This window comes from Cotesia typhae, unplaced genomic scaffold (assembly GCF_013202065.1).
Source record: "Cotesia typhae breed Kobodo isofemale line unplaced genomic scaffold, CoteBio_Ctyphae scaffold_13, whole genome shotgun sequence".
In the NCBI taxonomy this organism is placed as follows: Eukaryota; Metazoa; Arthropoda; class Insecta; order Hymenoptera; family Braconidae; genus Cotesia; species Cotesia typhae.
Genome location: NW_027423774.1, coordinates 6,924,891 through 6,942,823, shown reverse-complemented (window position 1 = coordinate 6,942,823; position 17,933 = coordinate 6,924,891). Strand labels below are relative to the sequence as shown.

Genomic DNA, 17,933 nt, shown 5'->3' with positions numbered 1-17,933 from the left:
GCTAATCAATATGATTATCTTGTTACTAAAATCTTTATATCCAAAAAATTTCAATAATAAATAAAAATCGCTTCTATTTATATTGATCGTGTTAAAAAAAATATAATACTGAAAAGTACTCAGCAAATTAAATGCTCGTGAATAATAAATCCCCTTGCTTACGGTTAAATTAACTTTCAACGATCTGACTTAGTAAAATCGCAGCACAGAGCCTATTCACTAAATTTTGACAAATAAAACTCATCTCTCTCTTTCCAACCTTTGAGTTAAATTGGTAATAGTATATAACATGTTTCCTCTGTTCCTTTGCGTCGTCTTATTATCCTAGAGTTACACAATAACAATGACTTCACTTCACTCTGACTCATTAAACCCTCAAAATGTGTTTATTAAGTTTTAGTAAAACTTTACAAACAGTAAATTTTTATGCTAATAAATACAACTATTCTTTGTTATAATTTCAGAACAAATTCTCTTCTCATAAATGATTCATGCCCGAAATAAGTTTCCGTAAATTTAAACCGAGTAGCGAAACTTTTAATAAAAGCATCTTTTTTTATTTTATTATTATTGTCATTAAAGCCTCGTTAAAAAATTAAATATTAGAGGAGGGTGGCCTAAAGCGAGTAAGCTAATGAAGATGGCCTAGAAGTCTTAGTTTTTCTTCGACTTATACTAACAAATATTATTTTATCTGACATAGTAGTGATCGAACTTCAATATTAGATAAGAATATTGTATTAGTTTGTGCCTAAGAATTTTTTATCAATAAAAAATAAAAACTGTTTAAAAACTAGCTTTGCTCTACCCCTTAGCCCAAAGCGGATAAGCACTACAAATAGATTAATCTAATGATAAAACTAATTTTGATAGTAAATTTGTGTATTTAGCTGACATAAAAGAAAGATTTTTAGGCATTGCAATCATTCAAATAATGATCTTATTTTTATTTCATTAACTTTAAGCAAAATAAGAATTTTTCTATTGATATTGTTAATAAATTTTCAATCAAGAATGTATTTCCGCTTTTTTCTTATATTTACGTATTATTTGATAATATTGTATGATAAAATAAATATAGAATTGGATCAGAGCAGCACAAGTAGGTACCCACTTTGGCCTACCCGCTTTGCCCCAGTACACGTCCTTTTGCTAAACAATTGTAAAATCAAAAATACAAAGGGAACCGTCCGAACTTGTATCCTCCTTCAGAGTTAAATAGTACCAAAATAATATGGTTTCATCAATATTATCATAAGTGTAATAGTGTTCGAATTATCTAATGACACCTTTCAATCGTAATTTTAACAAATTTAGCAATTTCTTTATTTTGTATTTTATTACTTTCTGTCAAAACTCGAACACCCAAACAGAACTTTCAAATACTCAGGAGTATTCCCATGATCACTACAAATGCATACTTTGATATTCGAACTCAATATCACAATAAAACAGCACCTACCCGCTTTGAGCTACCTTCCCCTACGTTAAAGCTTGTGCAAAAATGTATCAATGAAAGATACTTTATTTAACTGTTCAACAAGAGTAATTAATTAAACATCGGCTTAATTTCGGGTTGGCTAGTTAATGTTTAACAAACATGTAAAAATCTAAAGACTAATAGCTGATGAACAAAAAAAAATGTTTGTATAAAAAATCGGTAATCGGAAAAGCATGAGCATACTTGGGAGCATTTACATTTCGCAGTAATCGGAGCATGTGCACGGCTCTCGTTAAGAGAGTTGAATACAAAAAAAAAAAAGATAATAAAACAATGAAGAAATGGAAGAGTGAGAAGAAAAGAATGAAAAGAAAGACGGTATTAATTTGTAGCATTCCGATGAGCACTCGAACACGATTCTAGTGGTGTCTAGTGTCTAGTGAGCTAGAGAGCAGAGTAGAGACTAGGACTCTTGATGTGTATTTCACATTCTCTTGTCTATTCTCTGCACTTAGACAATTTCCCCAATCCGGTATTGTCGGAAAGCTCCGATTATTCAGCTCCTTTTTTCTATAAATGGACTCTACTGTTTTACTTTGCTGAGCTTTTTATTACAATTATAAGCAACGCACTTCTTCACTTTAAATAATGGGATGTATGAGGGTTTTAATTTACTGCTAATTTAATTTTTTCAATAAAAAATCATTGGAATAAATTTTAAATTAAAATAATTTTTATTAAATTTAATTTCAAATGCAAAATAATTTATGATATAATAGAAAGGAATTAAACAAGATCCTTGGAACATAAAATTTAGTTTCAATCCCAGACCGAGATTCGAACTCAAGCGTTTTAGCTGAGAACAATAGTCTCGGGCCAGTCGCCCGTAAATATGAATCATAACAAAAACTGAGTCTTTTAAATATAATAAACAGTTTTGAAAGTTGACACTGTGTTTTTGAAGTAAATGTCAGCGAATATATTCCGGGCAAACAGCGTCTAGTGTATTGTAAATCAGGTAGATTAACTGGGCAGCTTTCAGCTTAGGTGAGAGGGTCTCGCATTTCAAACAAACTTGTTGAAACTAATGCTAAACGTGTACGTATTCAATTAAATGTAAAATCTACGGTATTATATACCTCCCGCTGGCTCTATTGGTTTCCAAGTGTAAATATATATATATATATATATATATATATATATATATATATATATATATATATATATATATATATAATACAAAAGTAATGTATTCCCAACTGACTTCTACTGTTTCCTTTAGCCCTTCAGATCGTTAATTAATTTTCAAAGTTGTTGTATACTATATATTTTACTGGCTATTTATTTAATTGTTCTGAACTATATACGTTATTTATTGATTTCTTCAAAATTTAATTATTGTTTTGTAATTACTTACTTTTTTATTAGTTTATGCATTGAATTTTAAATTATTATTATTATTATTCATATTATTTTCACAGATAGTCAATTTATGATGACAAGTATTTGGGCTGCATTCGAAAATGCTCTATCTCTAGATACATAATTAAAAAATGACCTTTTTATCTTGTAAATTCTTGACATTTTTAAAGATATAAGCTCGCCCCGACATTACACTCATCGAGACCTTTCATTTGAGTACCTACATCAATTTTTCATATATTTATAAATATTATATATACAGTCAAAACCGTTTATAGCGACATCGCTTACAACGACGAACTAGGTAAAACAACGGAATTTCAAGGTCACATCTTAATACAATCAAAAACCTTTAAGCTGAAAACCGTAAATAAAGACATCGCCTACAACGACAAATTACTCATAACGATCATGGTTGAACCATTTTTTCGAAGAAAAACATCGTTTATAATGTCTAAGACATGCTTTTGCACTTGTATTTGTGCCTGTATATGTTTTTCAGTAATTCTGGTTTAAGCACCAGAGGTTGATTTATATACCAATCAGTGGACCTATTTTGCAAGAAAAAGCGAACGATTTTGCCCGTCAATCAGGAAAAGACAATTTTAAATGTACTTCTTTTTGGATACAACGTTTCCGACTTCGTCATAGCATAGTTAATGGAAAAATTAGTGGCGAAGCGGCTGATGTACCAACTGGGAACAGAGAAGAGTGGTTATCACAAAAATAGTCTGTTTTTTGTGAAGGTTATAAACCAGGAAATCTTCGAAAAATGGCTTCGAGCTTGAGATACTCAATTGAAAGCTCAAAAAAAAAAAATTCTTCTTGTAGTGGACATCTGTCCTGCACATTGTGCAGTTGAAAATCTACAATTTATTATGCTAGTATTTTTACCACTTAATGTGACTTTTGTCCTGCAATCTATGGACCAAGGAGTTATAAAATTCCTCAAAATGCACTACAGAAAATTTCTAGAGATAAAGTTACTACAAAACATGGAAAAAAAGAAAAAAAAAGGATTTCACGATTCTGGATGCGATGTTTAATAAATAGTTGTAATGTATTTTTGAATGTAATAAGAACATTTTTGATTATAAATAATAGATATCGGTCATAACAAATATAATTCAACGGTCCCTTCAATGTCGCTGTAAACGGTTTTCACTGTATGTATTTATGGAAAATATATGAAAATGCATGTGGGTACTCAAATAAAAGCTCTTGATGAGTGTAACGTCGGGAGGAGTTTATATTTTTAAAAACGTCAATATTTAAGAAAGTGCGGTGCAGTTTAAAAAAAAGTCGTTATTTAATAAATGACCTTGTATCTTGTGAAATATGGACATTTTCAAAGATATAAGCTCACCCCGATATTACACTCATCGAGACCTTTCATTTGAGTACCCACATCAATTTATCATATATTTATATATATTATATATATGTATATTTGAAAAATATATCAAAATACATGTGGGTACTCAAATGAAAGCTCTTAATGAGTGTAATATCGGGATGAGCGTATATCTTTGAAAACGTCAATAGTTAAGAAAGTACAGTGTAATTTAATAAAAGTTATTATTTAAGGGGTTATATCCACTTGTAAGTTCGAGAAAATGTTTTTTTGTTAATTTTTTTTTGGAGAGGCTTTTTATTGAATATATACATAAAGTATATGAATATTTAGCGAATTTAACATATTCTAAGAATTTATATTTTATTAATAAAAATATTGGGTTCCGTCGTTCCTGTAGAAGATCTCCTGAAGGTCTTTCACAAAAAGGTGTCTGGCGGTGAGGAAGATATCTCTGATTCAAATTATTTGAAATAAAAAAAACCAAAAGGATTACTTTTAGGATAGATAAATCCAGGTAACGGTCGAAGAAATAGTCAAAATTTTAATTTTACACAAAATAGCGGCTTCCTAACAAAATTAAATCTTTTGCATGCCTTAAGTGCGAAGCGCACAGGTATGCTCTACTCTCGCCTAAAAATCGTGATTTCGATTAAAACGTAATTTTTATAATTTAAACGAAAAAAATTATGGATAAAAAGCATATTAAAATAAATAATAATAACTACAGAACAAGTTAAAAAATTTTTCTTATCGATTAAATAAGATTTCTCAGAAAAAACTCGTTTTTTATGATGAATTAAGTGAATAAGAGCGTGGTATTCACGGGTGCAATGGGCTTGACAACACTACAACTTTGTCAAAAAATACTTTCGCGATTTAATTTTTTTTGTTTTATTCCTGAGGATGTTTGTCAAAACCCTTGTCAAAATAATTCCGTTTCGATACAGTCAATTTTTTTCGACTGTCAGTTCGGTGACTTTTTCTGTGATTTCGGCAGCCATTTATTTATTATTTTTCACAAAACATGATTGAAATAACTATAAACAAGCAGAAACTATACATACATGATGGTATAATTACTAACTGTTTTATCACCTGTTAAAATTTTTCTTTAGCTCGACCTACAAAGGGGATAATACTACTCGCGGGAAAATTTTAACAAAAAAAACGAATAATTTTTCTTACGATTTAAATAATTTTTGTATGACGTGAGCGCTTAAGGCATGCTCATTTGGATTTTCCAAACTTTTTACACTTTAAAGTGACTTAAAAAATCGAAATTTTTATCAGAAACTTTACTCCTTTGACCTGACAAAAGTATCTAAGAAGATCCTGTGAAAAAACTCTCATTACTTCGAAACTATTTACCAGATTACTTTGAAATTTACAGACAATATTCTTGAGTATATATACATTCAAAATATGCAAAAAAAAAAATTTCGATTTTTTCAAAATTACAAGTGGATATAACCCCTTAATAAAGCAAAGTTTCATTTATTCATAGTTTACAAGTCACGGCAGTCACATAGTGACTGCAAGATTGCTGATTATTATTATTAGTATTATTATAAAAAATTTTCTTAAAAAAAAAAGTTTTAATCGTTAAAAAAAAAAAACATTCCGTAAAAATTCAAAGTAAAGAAACATTACTGTAAAAGTAAGTTCTTAAAGTAATTCAAAATGTACTTGAAGGAGCGATGAACAAGAAAAAGGAAAATTAATGTGGTCATAAAAGTGTAAAACTTGAGAAAATAAAATTTAAAGAGGTTTAGTATGAATGAAGGATGATTTTAAATGTAACGAGGGTGTTTGAGTACACAAGAAAAATGGTTTCTAAATGATTCAAGCCTCCAAGCGGGGTGAAGATACAACTTACTAGTACTACAAATATAGAGGCTCAAAAGTGTTTCTTTAGAAAAAATTTGGCCATTCATCGGTGCCGTAAATTATAACAAGAAGTTGCGGGGCGGTTGGGTAGTGCTGGGTGTTGGGTACAAAGCAATAAAAAGACTCGAAAAATGGATTCAGGCTTTGGCTCAAATGTCGGATCGGGCCGGCTCGAGGGAGTCGGTGTCAACACAGGGATATCCTTCGCGCCCATTCTTTCCCTCTTTTCTAGATTTTTTCACGTCTAGTTCTCGACTTTGTACTTCTACCACCCAATCCCATGCTTGAGGAAAAAAAAACCGTCGAGACGGGGTTAGTAACCGCGGCTTCACAGGTAAACTCTAAATTTTTTCATTTATATCTATCTGTTACTTTTTTGTCAGCAAGTTTATTGATATTTTTTATTACACGGGATACCCATCAAATTTCGGAGATTTATTGGCGTCCAATTGCCGATTTTTTTGGCAAATACTCTATCGGAAAAATTCCCCGCGGAAAAATAACCACCAACGAGTCTTCAATAAAAAAAAAATGACGCTTTGGAGTCTTATTTAGGTCACGGAAAAAAATATAAAATAAAAAAACCAATAATGGCACTTCCTTCGTCATTATAACATAAACATAAACCTCAAGGGTATGATTTATCTTGAAACGCAACATCAGAGTTGTATAAAATATCCCCTGCTATAAAATTCTCTGTGGTGTTTTTCAGACTTTCGTATCTGGATCGCAAATCCGAGTCTGTTTATAAATAAACACATAAATATAAATATATATGTAAACATGAATGCATGAATAATAAGAGCCACGTTAAACTTATCGGCTCAATATTTAAGTAATGCAAGATTATATTTCTTCTGTTGTTGCTCGACAGAATATAAATAGAACCATTTTTATAATAATAATAACTAGCAATCTTGCAGTCACTATGTGACTGCCGAAAATTATGAACTATAAATAAATCAAATTTTGCTTTATTAAATTATGACATTTGTTAAATTGCACTGTAGTTTTTCAAATATTGACGTTTTAAAAGACATAAGTTCATCCCGATGTTGCACTCGTCAAGAGCTTCCATTTGAGTACCCACATGCATTTTCATATGTTTTTCATATATACATATATATCATATATATATATAAATATATGAAAAAATTGATGTGGGTACTCAAATGAAAGGTCTTGATGAATATAATATCGGGGTGAGCTTGTATCTTTAGCGATGTCAATAGTTCACCCGATAAAAAGGTAATTTCGTAAATAATGACTTTTGTTTAACTGCACTGAACTTTCGTAATTATTGACGTTTTTAAAGATATAAGCTCATCCCGATGTTATATTCATCAAGAACTTTCATTTGAGTACCCACATGTATTTTTGATATATTTTTCATATATACATATATATAAATATATAAAATATATGAAAAATTGATGCGGGTACTCAAATGAAAGGTCTTGATGAGTGTAACATCGGATTGAGCTTATATCTTTAAAAATGTCAACAATTCACAAGATACAAGGTCATTTCTTAATCATGTATCTAGAGATAGAGCATTTTCTAATGCAGCCTAAATACTTATCATAATAAATTGACTATCGGTGAGAATGATAGGAAATCTTGAAAAGGCACAAATTCAAATCAAGACTTTTATTATTATTATTATTATTATTATTTATTACAAAATATAAAAATTTCTTTCAATAATAAAATATAAAAAAAAATCAACCTGTTGAATATAGAGCTTCCATTAAAAATGTTTTTGCTAGATTAAATAAATAATAATAATAAGAATATAATATTGCGCCTTTACATACGCTATTGATGTCTGACAAAATATACTATTATTATTATTATCATTTTGATTGTAAAGTAGAACGAGCAAATACAAGTCTATTTAAGACTTCATCTCATCTCTTCAACATTTATAATATATCCAATTCCTCAGCGCGAGCTTCAATATCTTCGATTCTAACTTTTCCCCGGGTCTTCGCTCCCTTTTTCCTTTTCGATTATTCCCAGAACGTGTACTCACTTTTCAAACAGTAACAAAGGAAATAATTTCATGTCCTCATGCGCCATTGGAAAATTTTAAAATAGCGTACAGTTGAGAGGAAATTGAAAAATTTTAATAAAAAATATTTTTCACCAACAACACAATGCTTGGAACAACATCTTTGATCTGTCAGCTATTTTTTCCATCAAATCACATTGAGATTTTTTATTAACTCAATTGTCTTATTTTTGTAATAAAAAAAATTTGTGGTTTAAAAAAAAAAATGTTAAGTTTGCAACACGGTAGCACAGAAACTAGTATGTGCTGAGCACATTCTCATAAACAACTTGTCGTACGGATGACAAAGTTATGTTTGAAGTACGAGTTTACGTATGAAACAATAAAGTTCCCGAGTAGAGTATTTTGTTAAACATTGTTTGGACGGCGAGCCAGACAAGTTTAAGGTAGAAATAAAAGTTATCAAGTACTGACTAGTGACCAGAAAGAGAAATAAACTTATCCAATAATTTAATAATAAATTTTCTAAATAAATTATAAGAACAAACATTTCAACCATTGTTATCTATATTATTAAGAGAATAAGAAAAGTTTTGTGTTTAGGATAGTCATATGATAAAATCGGTTTTTTTAGTGAAATTTAGTGTCATTGCAAAGGTTTTGATTTGAATTTGGCCCTTTTCAAGGCTTCATATCATCCTCACTGATAGTCAAATTATTATAAGTATTTAAGCTCTATTCAAAATTGCTCTATCGCTTTTATTCACACAAAATTTAAAGAAAAGCCGAAATCCGCGGGGGGTATATCGAATTTTTTTATTGATTTTTTTAAAATGAGATTTGAAACTAAGGTAGTTGCAGCGGTCAGAAGAAATCGAGTTAATTTTTTCAATCAAAGAGATTGATTTTTGGAGAAATTTGAAAAAAAACAGAAATTTTCATTTTTTCAAATTTCTTGAAAAATTAATCTCTTTGATTGAAAAAATAAAGATTTTTGAGAAAAAAAATCTATAGGGCACTATGAAAAAAAAAATCGCAGCGCTTTTAATTTTTCAGAGATTTTAGGGGACACTTGGAGATTGAAAAATTACCGGCGAAATCCTTTGTTCATCCATTTTATCCAAAGTTATACCAAGTTATCCAAATATCCTTAATTATGCGAATTTTAGTCGTTTTTTCAGTTAAAGTTTTCAATTCAAAAAAATTTTTTTTGACAAAAACTATTCACAGTATATCATAGAGAATATCGTTTAGTTTTCAAAATCATCCTTCTATTTTCTATAAGATCATTGGTTTCAGCGTTATTGATTATCAAACTGAAAAAGTACTTTTTTGCTTTGACTGACGATAACTCCGCGGCAAAAGATCGTACAGGCTTTTTGATTACTTTCAATTGAAGGACATTAACTTTTATAAGAAAGCTTTTGAGCGAAAAAATGGAAAAAATTTTTTTGAAGCCCGTAGACCTTGTCTTATAAGACAAGAAAAAAAATTGGAAATTTTTTTTTTGTAGTTTTCTTAGGATTTTTCCTGACCCGAACATGATAAAACATTTTCATTACATGGTCATATCTGAAAACTAGACACTTGGAGCTACAATTTGCTTTTTTTTTTTTTTTTTGGAGTGACAGCTCGTTGCAAATCACCCAAAAATTTCGAATTTTTTTTATATCCCTTAATTTTCGTGACTAGTGTCTATATTATATATATGTATATATGAAAAATATATCAAAAATACATGTGGGTACTCGAATGAAAGCTTTTGATGAGTGTAACATCGGGATGAGCTTGTATCTTTAAAAAAGTCAATATTTAAGAAAGTACAGTGCAATTTAACAAAAATAATCATTTAATAAAGCAAAATTTTATTTATTTAAAATTCACAAGTCACAGCAGTCATATAGTGACTGCAAGGCTGCTAGTTATTATTATTAAAGTTTCAACTCATAAAAAATTGTAAATAAATAAAAGTAATAAAAATGAAAGTAATTGAACGAATTAATGGATATGAGGTAAATAAATTGACTCGAATACGGACAACTATAACAGAAACCTCATTTAAATGTTTGCTATTGAATGGTCGAATGTACTTGCATTATTATCGAGTTGTTCTGCGCTTACCGATATTTAAATAGACAAATAGCGAAATAGAGATAAATACCGGGGAAGTTGATGATACGCAGAACTGAATACTACTCAGCTGGTGATATTCGGTTCGTTAACTCCAAATAATTGCTATTATTTATATTTATCCTTTACTATTCCCCACCCGATGATACACCGACAAAGAAAATTGTTTCATTTTAATCTCTGAGAACTCACGAATTTTTTCAAATTAATTTTTCAATTTTTTGTAATTAAAAATAATAATTTAATAAAATAAAATACATGAAATCTAGGTCAGAATAAAATACTAAGTGAAAATTACAACACTTCTTGCGCGACAAATTAATATTGAAAAATAATTTAATAAATATCGATAGTGCTCCGCTAAATTAATATTATTATCATACTCTTATCAATTAAATGCACTCGCGTCTCAAAGATAATTTATTGCACTGATATAAAAATATTAATTTAATTGAAGAAAAAAAAAATAAAATAAAAAATTTCTTAGTTAAAAATTTTGTTTCCACACGGAAAAATGGAAACTGGAATAATTTTATTATATAATGTAGAAGTGGCCCGTTGTGAAGAAAACTGGAAAAATTACTGTTTCAGATTGTAATTTTTACATTAAAATGTAAATATTACATTTTAAAATGTAAAGAGGGGGGTAGCTTAAAGCGGGTAAACTAATGAAGAAGACCTAGAAGTTTTAGTTTTTCTTCGTCTTTCTAACGAATATTATTCCATCCGATATTGTAGTGATCGAACTTCAATATTAGATAGGAAAATTGTCTTAATTTGGGCCTAAGAATTTTTTATCAATAAAAAATAAAAACTGTTTAAAAGCTCGCTTTGCCATATCCCTTAGCCCAAAGCGGATAAGTTCTACAAATAGATGAATCTAATGATAAAACTAATTTTTATAATAAAATTGTGTATTTAGCTAACATAAAAGAAAGATTTTTAGGCATTGCAATCATTCAAATAATGATCTTATTTTTATTTCATTAATTTTAAGCAAAATAAGCATTTTTCTATTAAAATTGATAATAAATTTTCAATCAAGAATGTATTTCCGCTTTTTTCTTATATTTACGTATTACTTGATAATATTGTATGACAAAATAAATATAGAATTGGATCAGAGCAGCGCAAGTAGGTACCCACTTTGCCCGACCCGCTTTGCCCCAGTACACGTTTTTTTGCTAAACAATTGTAAAATCAAAAATACAAAGGGAACCGTCCGAACTTGTATCCTCCTTCAGAGTTAAATAGTACCAAAATAATATAGTTTCATCAATATTATCATAAGTGTAATAGTGTTCGAATTATCTGATGACACCTTTCAATCGTAATTTTAACAAATTTAGCAATTTCTTTATTTTGTATTTTGTTACTTTCTGTCAAAACTCGAACACCCAATCAGAACTTTCAAATACTCAGAAGTGTTTCCACGATCACTACAAATGTATATACTTTGACATTCGCACTCAATGTCACAATAAAACAGCACCTACCCACTTTGGGCGAACTACCCGCTTTAGGCTACACTGATAGAAAATTTATGTTGACTCAAGAGATATTTTCTTGATCTAAGAATTTATTTTGAAAGACAAATGATTATTTTGCTTTAAGAATTTCTTGTCTTGATTTAGATTTTCTTGGCTTAAGAGCTATATTATCTTTAATCGATACATTTAGTTTTTCAACCAAAATAACATTATCGTTTAAAAAACTTAAAATAATTCATGAAAGTATATTTCAAAAACTAAATAGTATTTAATTGTTATACCGAAAAAAAATTATTTCTTGGAAATAAATAAATTAATGACTCAAAAAAAAAGCCATTCTTAACACAAGTCGGTAACATCTTGAATCAATGTTATGGCCTATCTTGAACCAAGAGACAAAAATTCTTGAAAGATATATATCTATATCTAGTTTCAAGAGTTCAAATTTTAAAGAAAAAAAGTTTCTTGAATCAAGACTGTTTTTCTATCTGTGTACCTTCCCCTAATTCGTATAAAATCTGCAACTGTAATTCTTCCATTCCATTCCAGTCTTCTTTACGACGGGCCCCTTTTAGATTGTGAAATCTAATTTTTCCATTTTTCTTTTTTCCGAGCAGTCAAATGAATTTTTTCATACGTGTAAATTGATAAAATCAAAGTACTTAATTTTAAACAAAATAAAATATAAAATCACCGGTCGGTATTTCACAATGTAGTTTGAGGATATAAAATAGTGTGAAAGACATAAAAAAAAAATAAATAAATGTTAGGTAATAGTAACTTTAATATTTTTTTTATCCAGCCGTTATGCTTTTATGCCCGAATCAAATCTTCTTTAGCTTTATGATCAATTCACGCTGTTAACCTTGCGAAGCCGAAGAGATTCGATTACTCCTGCTGACTATTGTGCACTTCCGATTTGCACTAATGAAAAAGAACTCAAGATAGGGAAAACGAATGGAAAAAAAAATAAATAAAAGTACTCGGAGCAGCTCCTGAGATTAAAGACAAAAAAGATCTCTTTTATTTTCATCACGAATTATCTGCTTCCACTGATGAGTTTTTTAATTGGGATTTTAATTTTTATTTCACACGTCCGTCGAACGTTGAGTCGTAAAATATGTTAGGAATTGTTATTAATTATCAGGAGTGCCAGAAGAGGACAAAAGTGGTTAACTAATTAATAATGAGAGGATTGTGTTGGTGATATACAGTATTCAGTCTATATATTGTATTCTGTAGTATTGTACTGTAGAGCAGTAAAGGAGAGAATAGCAAACTGGCAGTCGTTCGTATCCGACCAAATCAGATTCCTCGCATTGGCCTGACCATTATCGACTATCACTACTGAATCCGTTGGTGGAGCTTTAGTTCGAGCTCTTGGTATTGCTTCGTCAATTACTGAATACCTGCTATTGAACTACTAGCAATTAGTCAATGAACCATATGATATAATATTATCTATATATAGGTACATACATTATCATATCTTCTCTTTGTTTGGCTGCTATTCAATTCCATTTACGGAAATAGATATATCATACTTTACTTTTATTTACTATTATTCAGATCATCATTTTACTAATTGATACTTTTAAATAATTTACAGATGTACATTATCAAAATTGTAATTTATATTCATAGAAAGCTATAAGCCCTTTCAAATCAGAATTTGTAATCTATGCACGATAATGTATTTTGTGTTTATATATTAAGCGATTTTAGTTAAAAGGGATTTAGCTAATTATTATTATTATTCTTAGGATTATTACTAGCAACTTTGCAATCACTATGTGACTGCCGTGACTTGTGAACTATACATAAATACAATTTTGCTTTATTAAATAATGACTTTTGTTAAATTGCACAATACTTTTTTAACTATTGACTTTTTTAAAGATATAAGCTCTTCCCGATGTTACACTCATCAAGAGCTTTCATTTGAGTACCCACATGCATTTTTGATATATTTTTCATATATACATATATATATATATATATATATATATATATATATATATATATATATATATATATATATATATAAATATATAAAATATATAAAAAAATTGATGTGGGTACTCTAATGAAAGGTCTCGATAAGTGTAATGTTAGGGTGAGCTTATATCTTTAAAAATATCAACACTTCACAAAATACAAGGTCATTTCTTAATTATATTGAATTGCACTGTACTTTCTCAACTATTAACGTTTTTGAGGGTATAAGCCCATCCCGATGTTACACTTATCAAGAGCTTTCATTAGAGTACTCACATGCATTTTGACATATTTTTCATATTTACATATATATAATATATATATATATATATATTAGATATATAAAATATATAAAAAATTGATGTGGATACTCTAATGAAAGGTCTCGATAAGTGTAATGTTAGGGTGAGCTTATATTTTTAAAAATATCAACAGTTCACAAGATACAAGGTCATTTCTTAATTATATTAAATTGTACTGTACTTTTTTAAATATTGACGTTTTTAAAGATATAAACTCATTCCGATGTTACACTCATCAAGACTTTTCATTTGAGTACCTACATCAATTTTTCATATATTTTTCATATATACATATATATATATAAAATATATAAAAAAATTGATGTGGGTACTCTAATGAAAGGTCTCGATGAATGTAACATCAAGATGAGCTTATATCTTTAAAAATATCAATAATTCGCGAGATACAAGGTCATTTCTTAATTATGTATCTAGAAATACAGCATTTTCGAATACAGGCTAAATACTTATTATAATGAATTGACTATCGATGAGAATGATGTGAAACCATGAAAAAGCACAACCCCAGATAAAGACTTTTCTAACGATACCAAATTTAACCATAAAAACAAATTTTATCTTACACTTATAAATACACTAATCACAAAATTTTGCTTACTCACTTAATAATATAGATTATTATTATTATTATCATCATTACATAAATTTAAAAAATTTATCACAAAACAAAGTATTAAACTTCGACATTAAAGACATAAATGATAAACATCATAGTAAACGTGCCGTTTAATATACCTCATAAAATAAAAAATATTTGTTAAAAACTAAAATAAAAATACTACTATTAAAGATAAAAAAATAAAGATATATAAGCTTAAAGGCATCGAAAGTCCACCAAAGTAATAATTACCAGGTTAGAACTTTAACACTCGGACACATAAATAAGAGAGCATAATCTCAATTAACGGCACCCGGCGGAAGCTTTTCGTTAAATAACTGTATTATGTGATAGCATTGCAAGCCCGAGAACATACGCCGGCTTACGTCGGTACAAATTATCCAACTAACAAGGGAGTTATTTATCAAAAAGGGTTCGCTGCCGGGGAAAAAATAGCGGTGCTTTTTCCTCCGAATATAAAATGAACCGAGTCTTGACAATGTATATATGTCAACTTGTGTAACCTAGTGTAAGATATAGTCCTAGAGAAGGTTTTAAAATGCCGCGTGCGATACGGATAAATAGCTCTAAGGAAAATACAAATTGGCCGCTTTACAATTTAGTGGTAATGCTTCCTCTGCTTATATCTATATCTACGCAATAATTGTTGTTGTAGAACTTTTTACGCGGCAAATACTTTAACCGACGTCATTGTTTTTGTTTTTGATGAATAATTTTCTTCCAGGCGCTTTTTTTTTTATTTACTTAGTTTTTATCCGAATTTAAGTGAGCAATTTTTCGCTCAATTATTAATTCTTGAGCTTATTATTTTTAAATAAATTATTATTCAATAAATTTTTCAATTAGTTTAATTACAGCCATCTGCCAAAAGTAATTAAATAAATAGACAATCATTTTTCTGAGTAATGAATTCTGGAATGAAAATATTGTTAATTAAAAAAAAAAAAAAAAAGAAGATGTAAAAGTATTTCAGTAACAAGAATTTATTCTATCAGGAGAAAGGGGATGATAAAAATAATGTAATTGAATTTAATGTCTATTATGGAGATAATTTTATCGGGTAAAGTGTATGAGTGTGGGGATGAGAACGTGTTTGTAATACGGATATTATATAGGCAAAAATATACGTATATAATCCAGAGAGGGTTTGGGGTATATTTATGTAGGTTATGGTGATGAATAATCTTTTAGGAAAATAATTTAATAAACGGTGAGATGTATCCGAGGACGTGGGAAATACGTGAGTGAATTGGATTACGTTTACCCGATGTATACCGGCAACTTTAGCTCGAGTGACGGCATGTCCCGACGGATTTGTTTTCTTGGTTTTCGTATCGTCATCAAACATACATGCTCGTAGACTGCTAGATACATACTAACCGATAAAGCTACAAAATCCTGTTGAGAAATAATCGATTTTTTATTTTGAATTATTTTAACTTTTATTTTTAATTGAATTTTTAAAAAATTATTTAAATGAGGAATTTTTATTTTATATTAAAGTTTTTGAATAATAAATTAATTTATTAAAAAAATTGTTAAAATGAAACTATGAGCTTTAATTTTAAAAAAAAAAAATCCGTAAATAATTAATTTTTTTTAAATTAATTTATCAAAGAAATTATTGAAGTTAAATTATGAATTTCATTTAAAAATAAAATTTTCAACAAATCAATTTATTGAAAAAAATTAAATTATGAGCTTTAATTTAAAAAATAAATTATTACAGTAGGAATTTTCATTTTATCAAATTAATTATTTAAATTATTTTAAATAAAAATTATAAAAATAATTTCAAAAAATCAGTTTATCAAAAAAATGATTAAAACAAAACTATGAGCTTTAATTTCAGAAAAAAAAATGATAAATAATTTATTGAAAAAATTATTGAAGTCAAAATATGAATTGTATTTAAAATTAAAATTTTCAACAAATCAATTTTTACAAAAAGAGTATTTAAAACTAAATTATGAGTTTTAATTTAAAAAAAAAAAATGATTTAAAGTAGGAATTTTCATTTTATATTAAAAATTTTTGATAATAAATTATAAAAAATTAATTTTTTAAAATAATCATACAAATTTTTTTGAATAAAAAATTATAAAAATAATTCCAAAAAATCAATTTATTAAAAAAATTATTAAAATAAAGCTATGAGATTTAATTTCAGAAAAAAAATTATAAATAATTAATTTATTGAAACAATCATTGAAGTTGAAATATGAATTTTATTTAAAATATAAACTTTAAAAAATCAATTTCTTAAAATGAAATTATGAGCTTCAATTTGAAATGAATAATTAAAAAAAAAAAATTTACCTCTAACAAGTGTAAGAATTCCAAGAGGCATAACAAGAATAGCGACCATAAGATCGGTGATCGCGAGGCTCATCAGAAAGTAATTAGTAACATTCTGCAAGCGCTTTTCCCAGGTGATAGCTAAGCACACGAGAATATTCCCGGCGGCAGTCCCGACCACCAAAACGACCGCGAGCATCGCCCACCAATTGTTGAGCCCATTGTCTTGGAAGTTAACCGTGAGGTCGTGCACACTCTCGTTGTAATCACTCCCGTTTAATATTAATCTGGTGAGGGTCTCACGCACTTTATCACCAGCACTTGCACTCCCACTCCCGTTAACACTGACCTTATCGTCAAACAGAAGCACCACGTCCAGCGGATCAATACTCCCGTACTCCGGGTCCGATGAAGATGACGAAGAAGAAGAAATCGAAGTGAAAGTCGAAAAACTCCCGCTCGAAATTGACCTGGAAATTGACCTCAGGGAAGAGTAAGAAGTTACGAGGGTTGTTAGTTCCTTCGTTGAATCCGTTAGTCCCCGGAAGTGAATCGCCCCAGATTGTCGAGTCATCCTATCCTTGCAGAGGGATCCCAGACCCTCGACCCAGACCTCAGACACTTTTTTTCATCTGGAAAATTTTAAATTATTCATTCATTTTTATTTGTCTCATTTTTGTTCCAGCCGTTCTAATAATTAAAAAAAATTTTTTTTAAATATATAAAAAACATATTTTTTTAGGGGGTTCATTTTCCCCGATTTTTTAGGTAGATTTCATCGAAATCTATCTATTGTATTGTCCTTCATGTCAAAATTAAGTCGGAATTTTGCTATAATATCATCTAACTAGTCGGATATAACTCAAAAATAGTCTTAGTTGGAAAGATTATATATTTCTATGTAATATAACGCAGCTTCTGTACACGACAGCACCTACAATTCTTAACGGATTT

At 28.9% G+C, this 17,933-nt stretch overlaps 1 protein-coding gene across 1 annotated transcript in view; it reads right to left on the bottom strand.

Annotated features, from left to right (window-relative positions):
- 5-ht2b (5-hydroxytryptamine receptor 2B) overlaps positions 1 to 17,583 on the bottom strand; it is a 48,129-nt gene extending 30,546 nt beyond the window's left edge. Inside the window, exon 1 of the mRNA XM_074253724.1 lies at positions 17,001 to 17,583. Coding sequence (XP_074109825.1) covers positions 17,001 to 17,553 — 553 coding nt within the window. The 5' untranslated portion in view covers positions 17,554 to 17,583. The remainder of the gene's footprint in view (positions 1 to 17,000) is intronic.
- Positions 17,584 to 17,933: the final 350 nt, after the last annotated feature.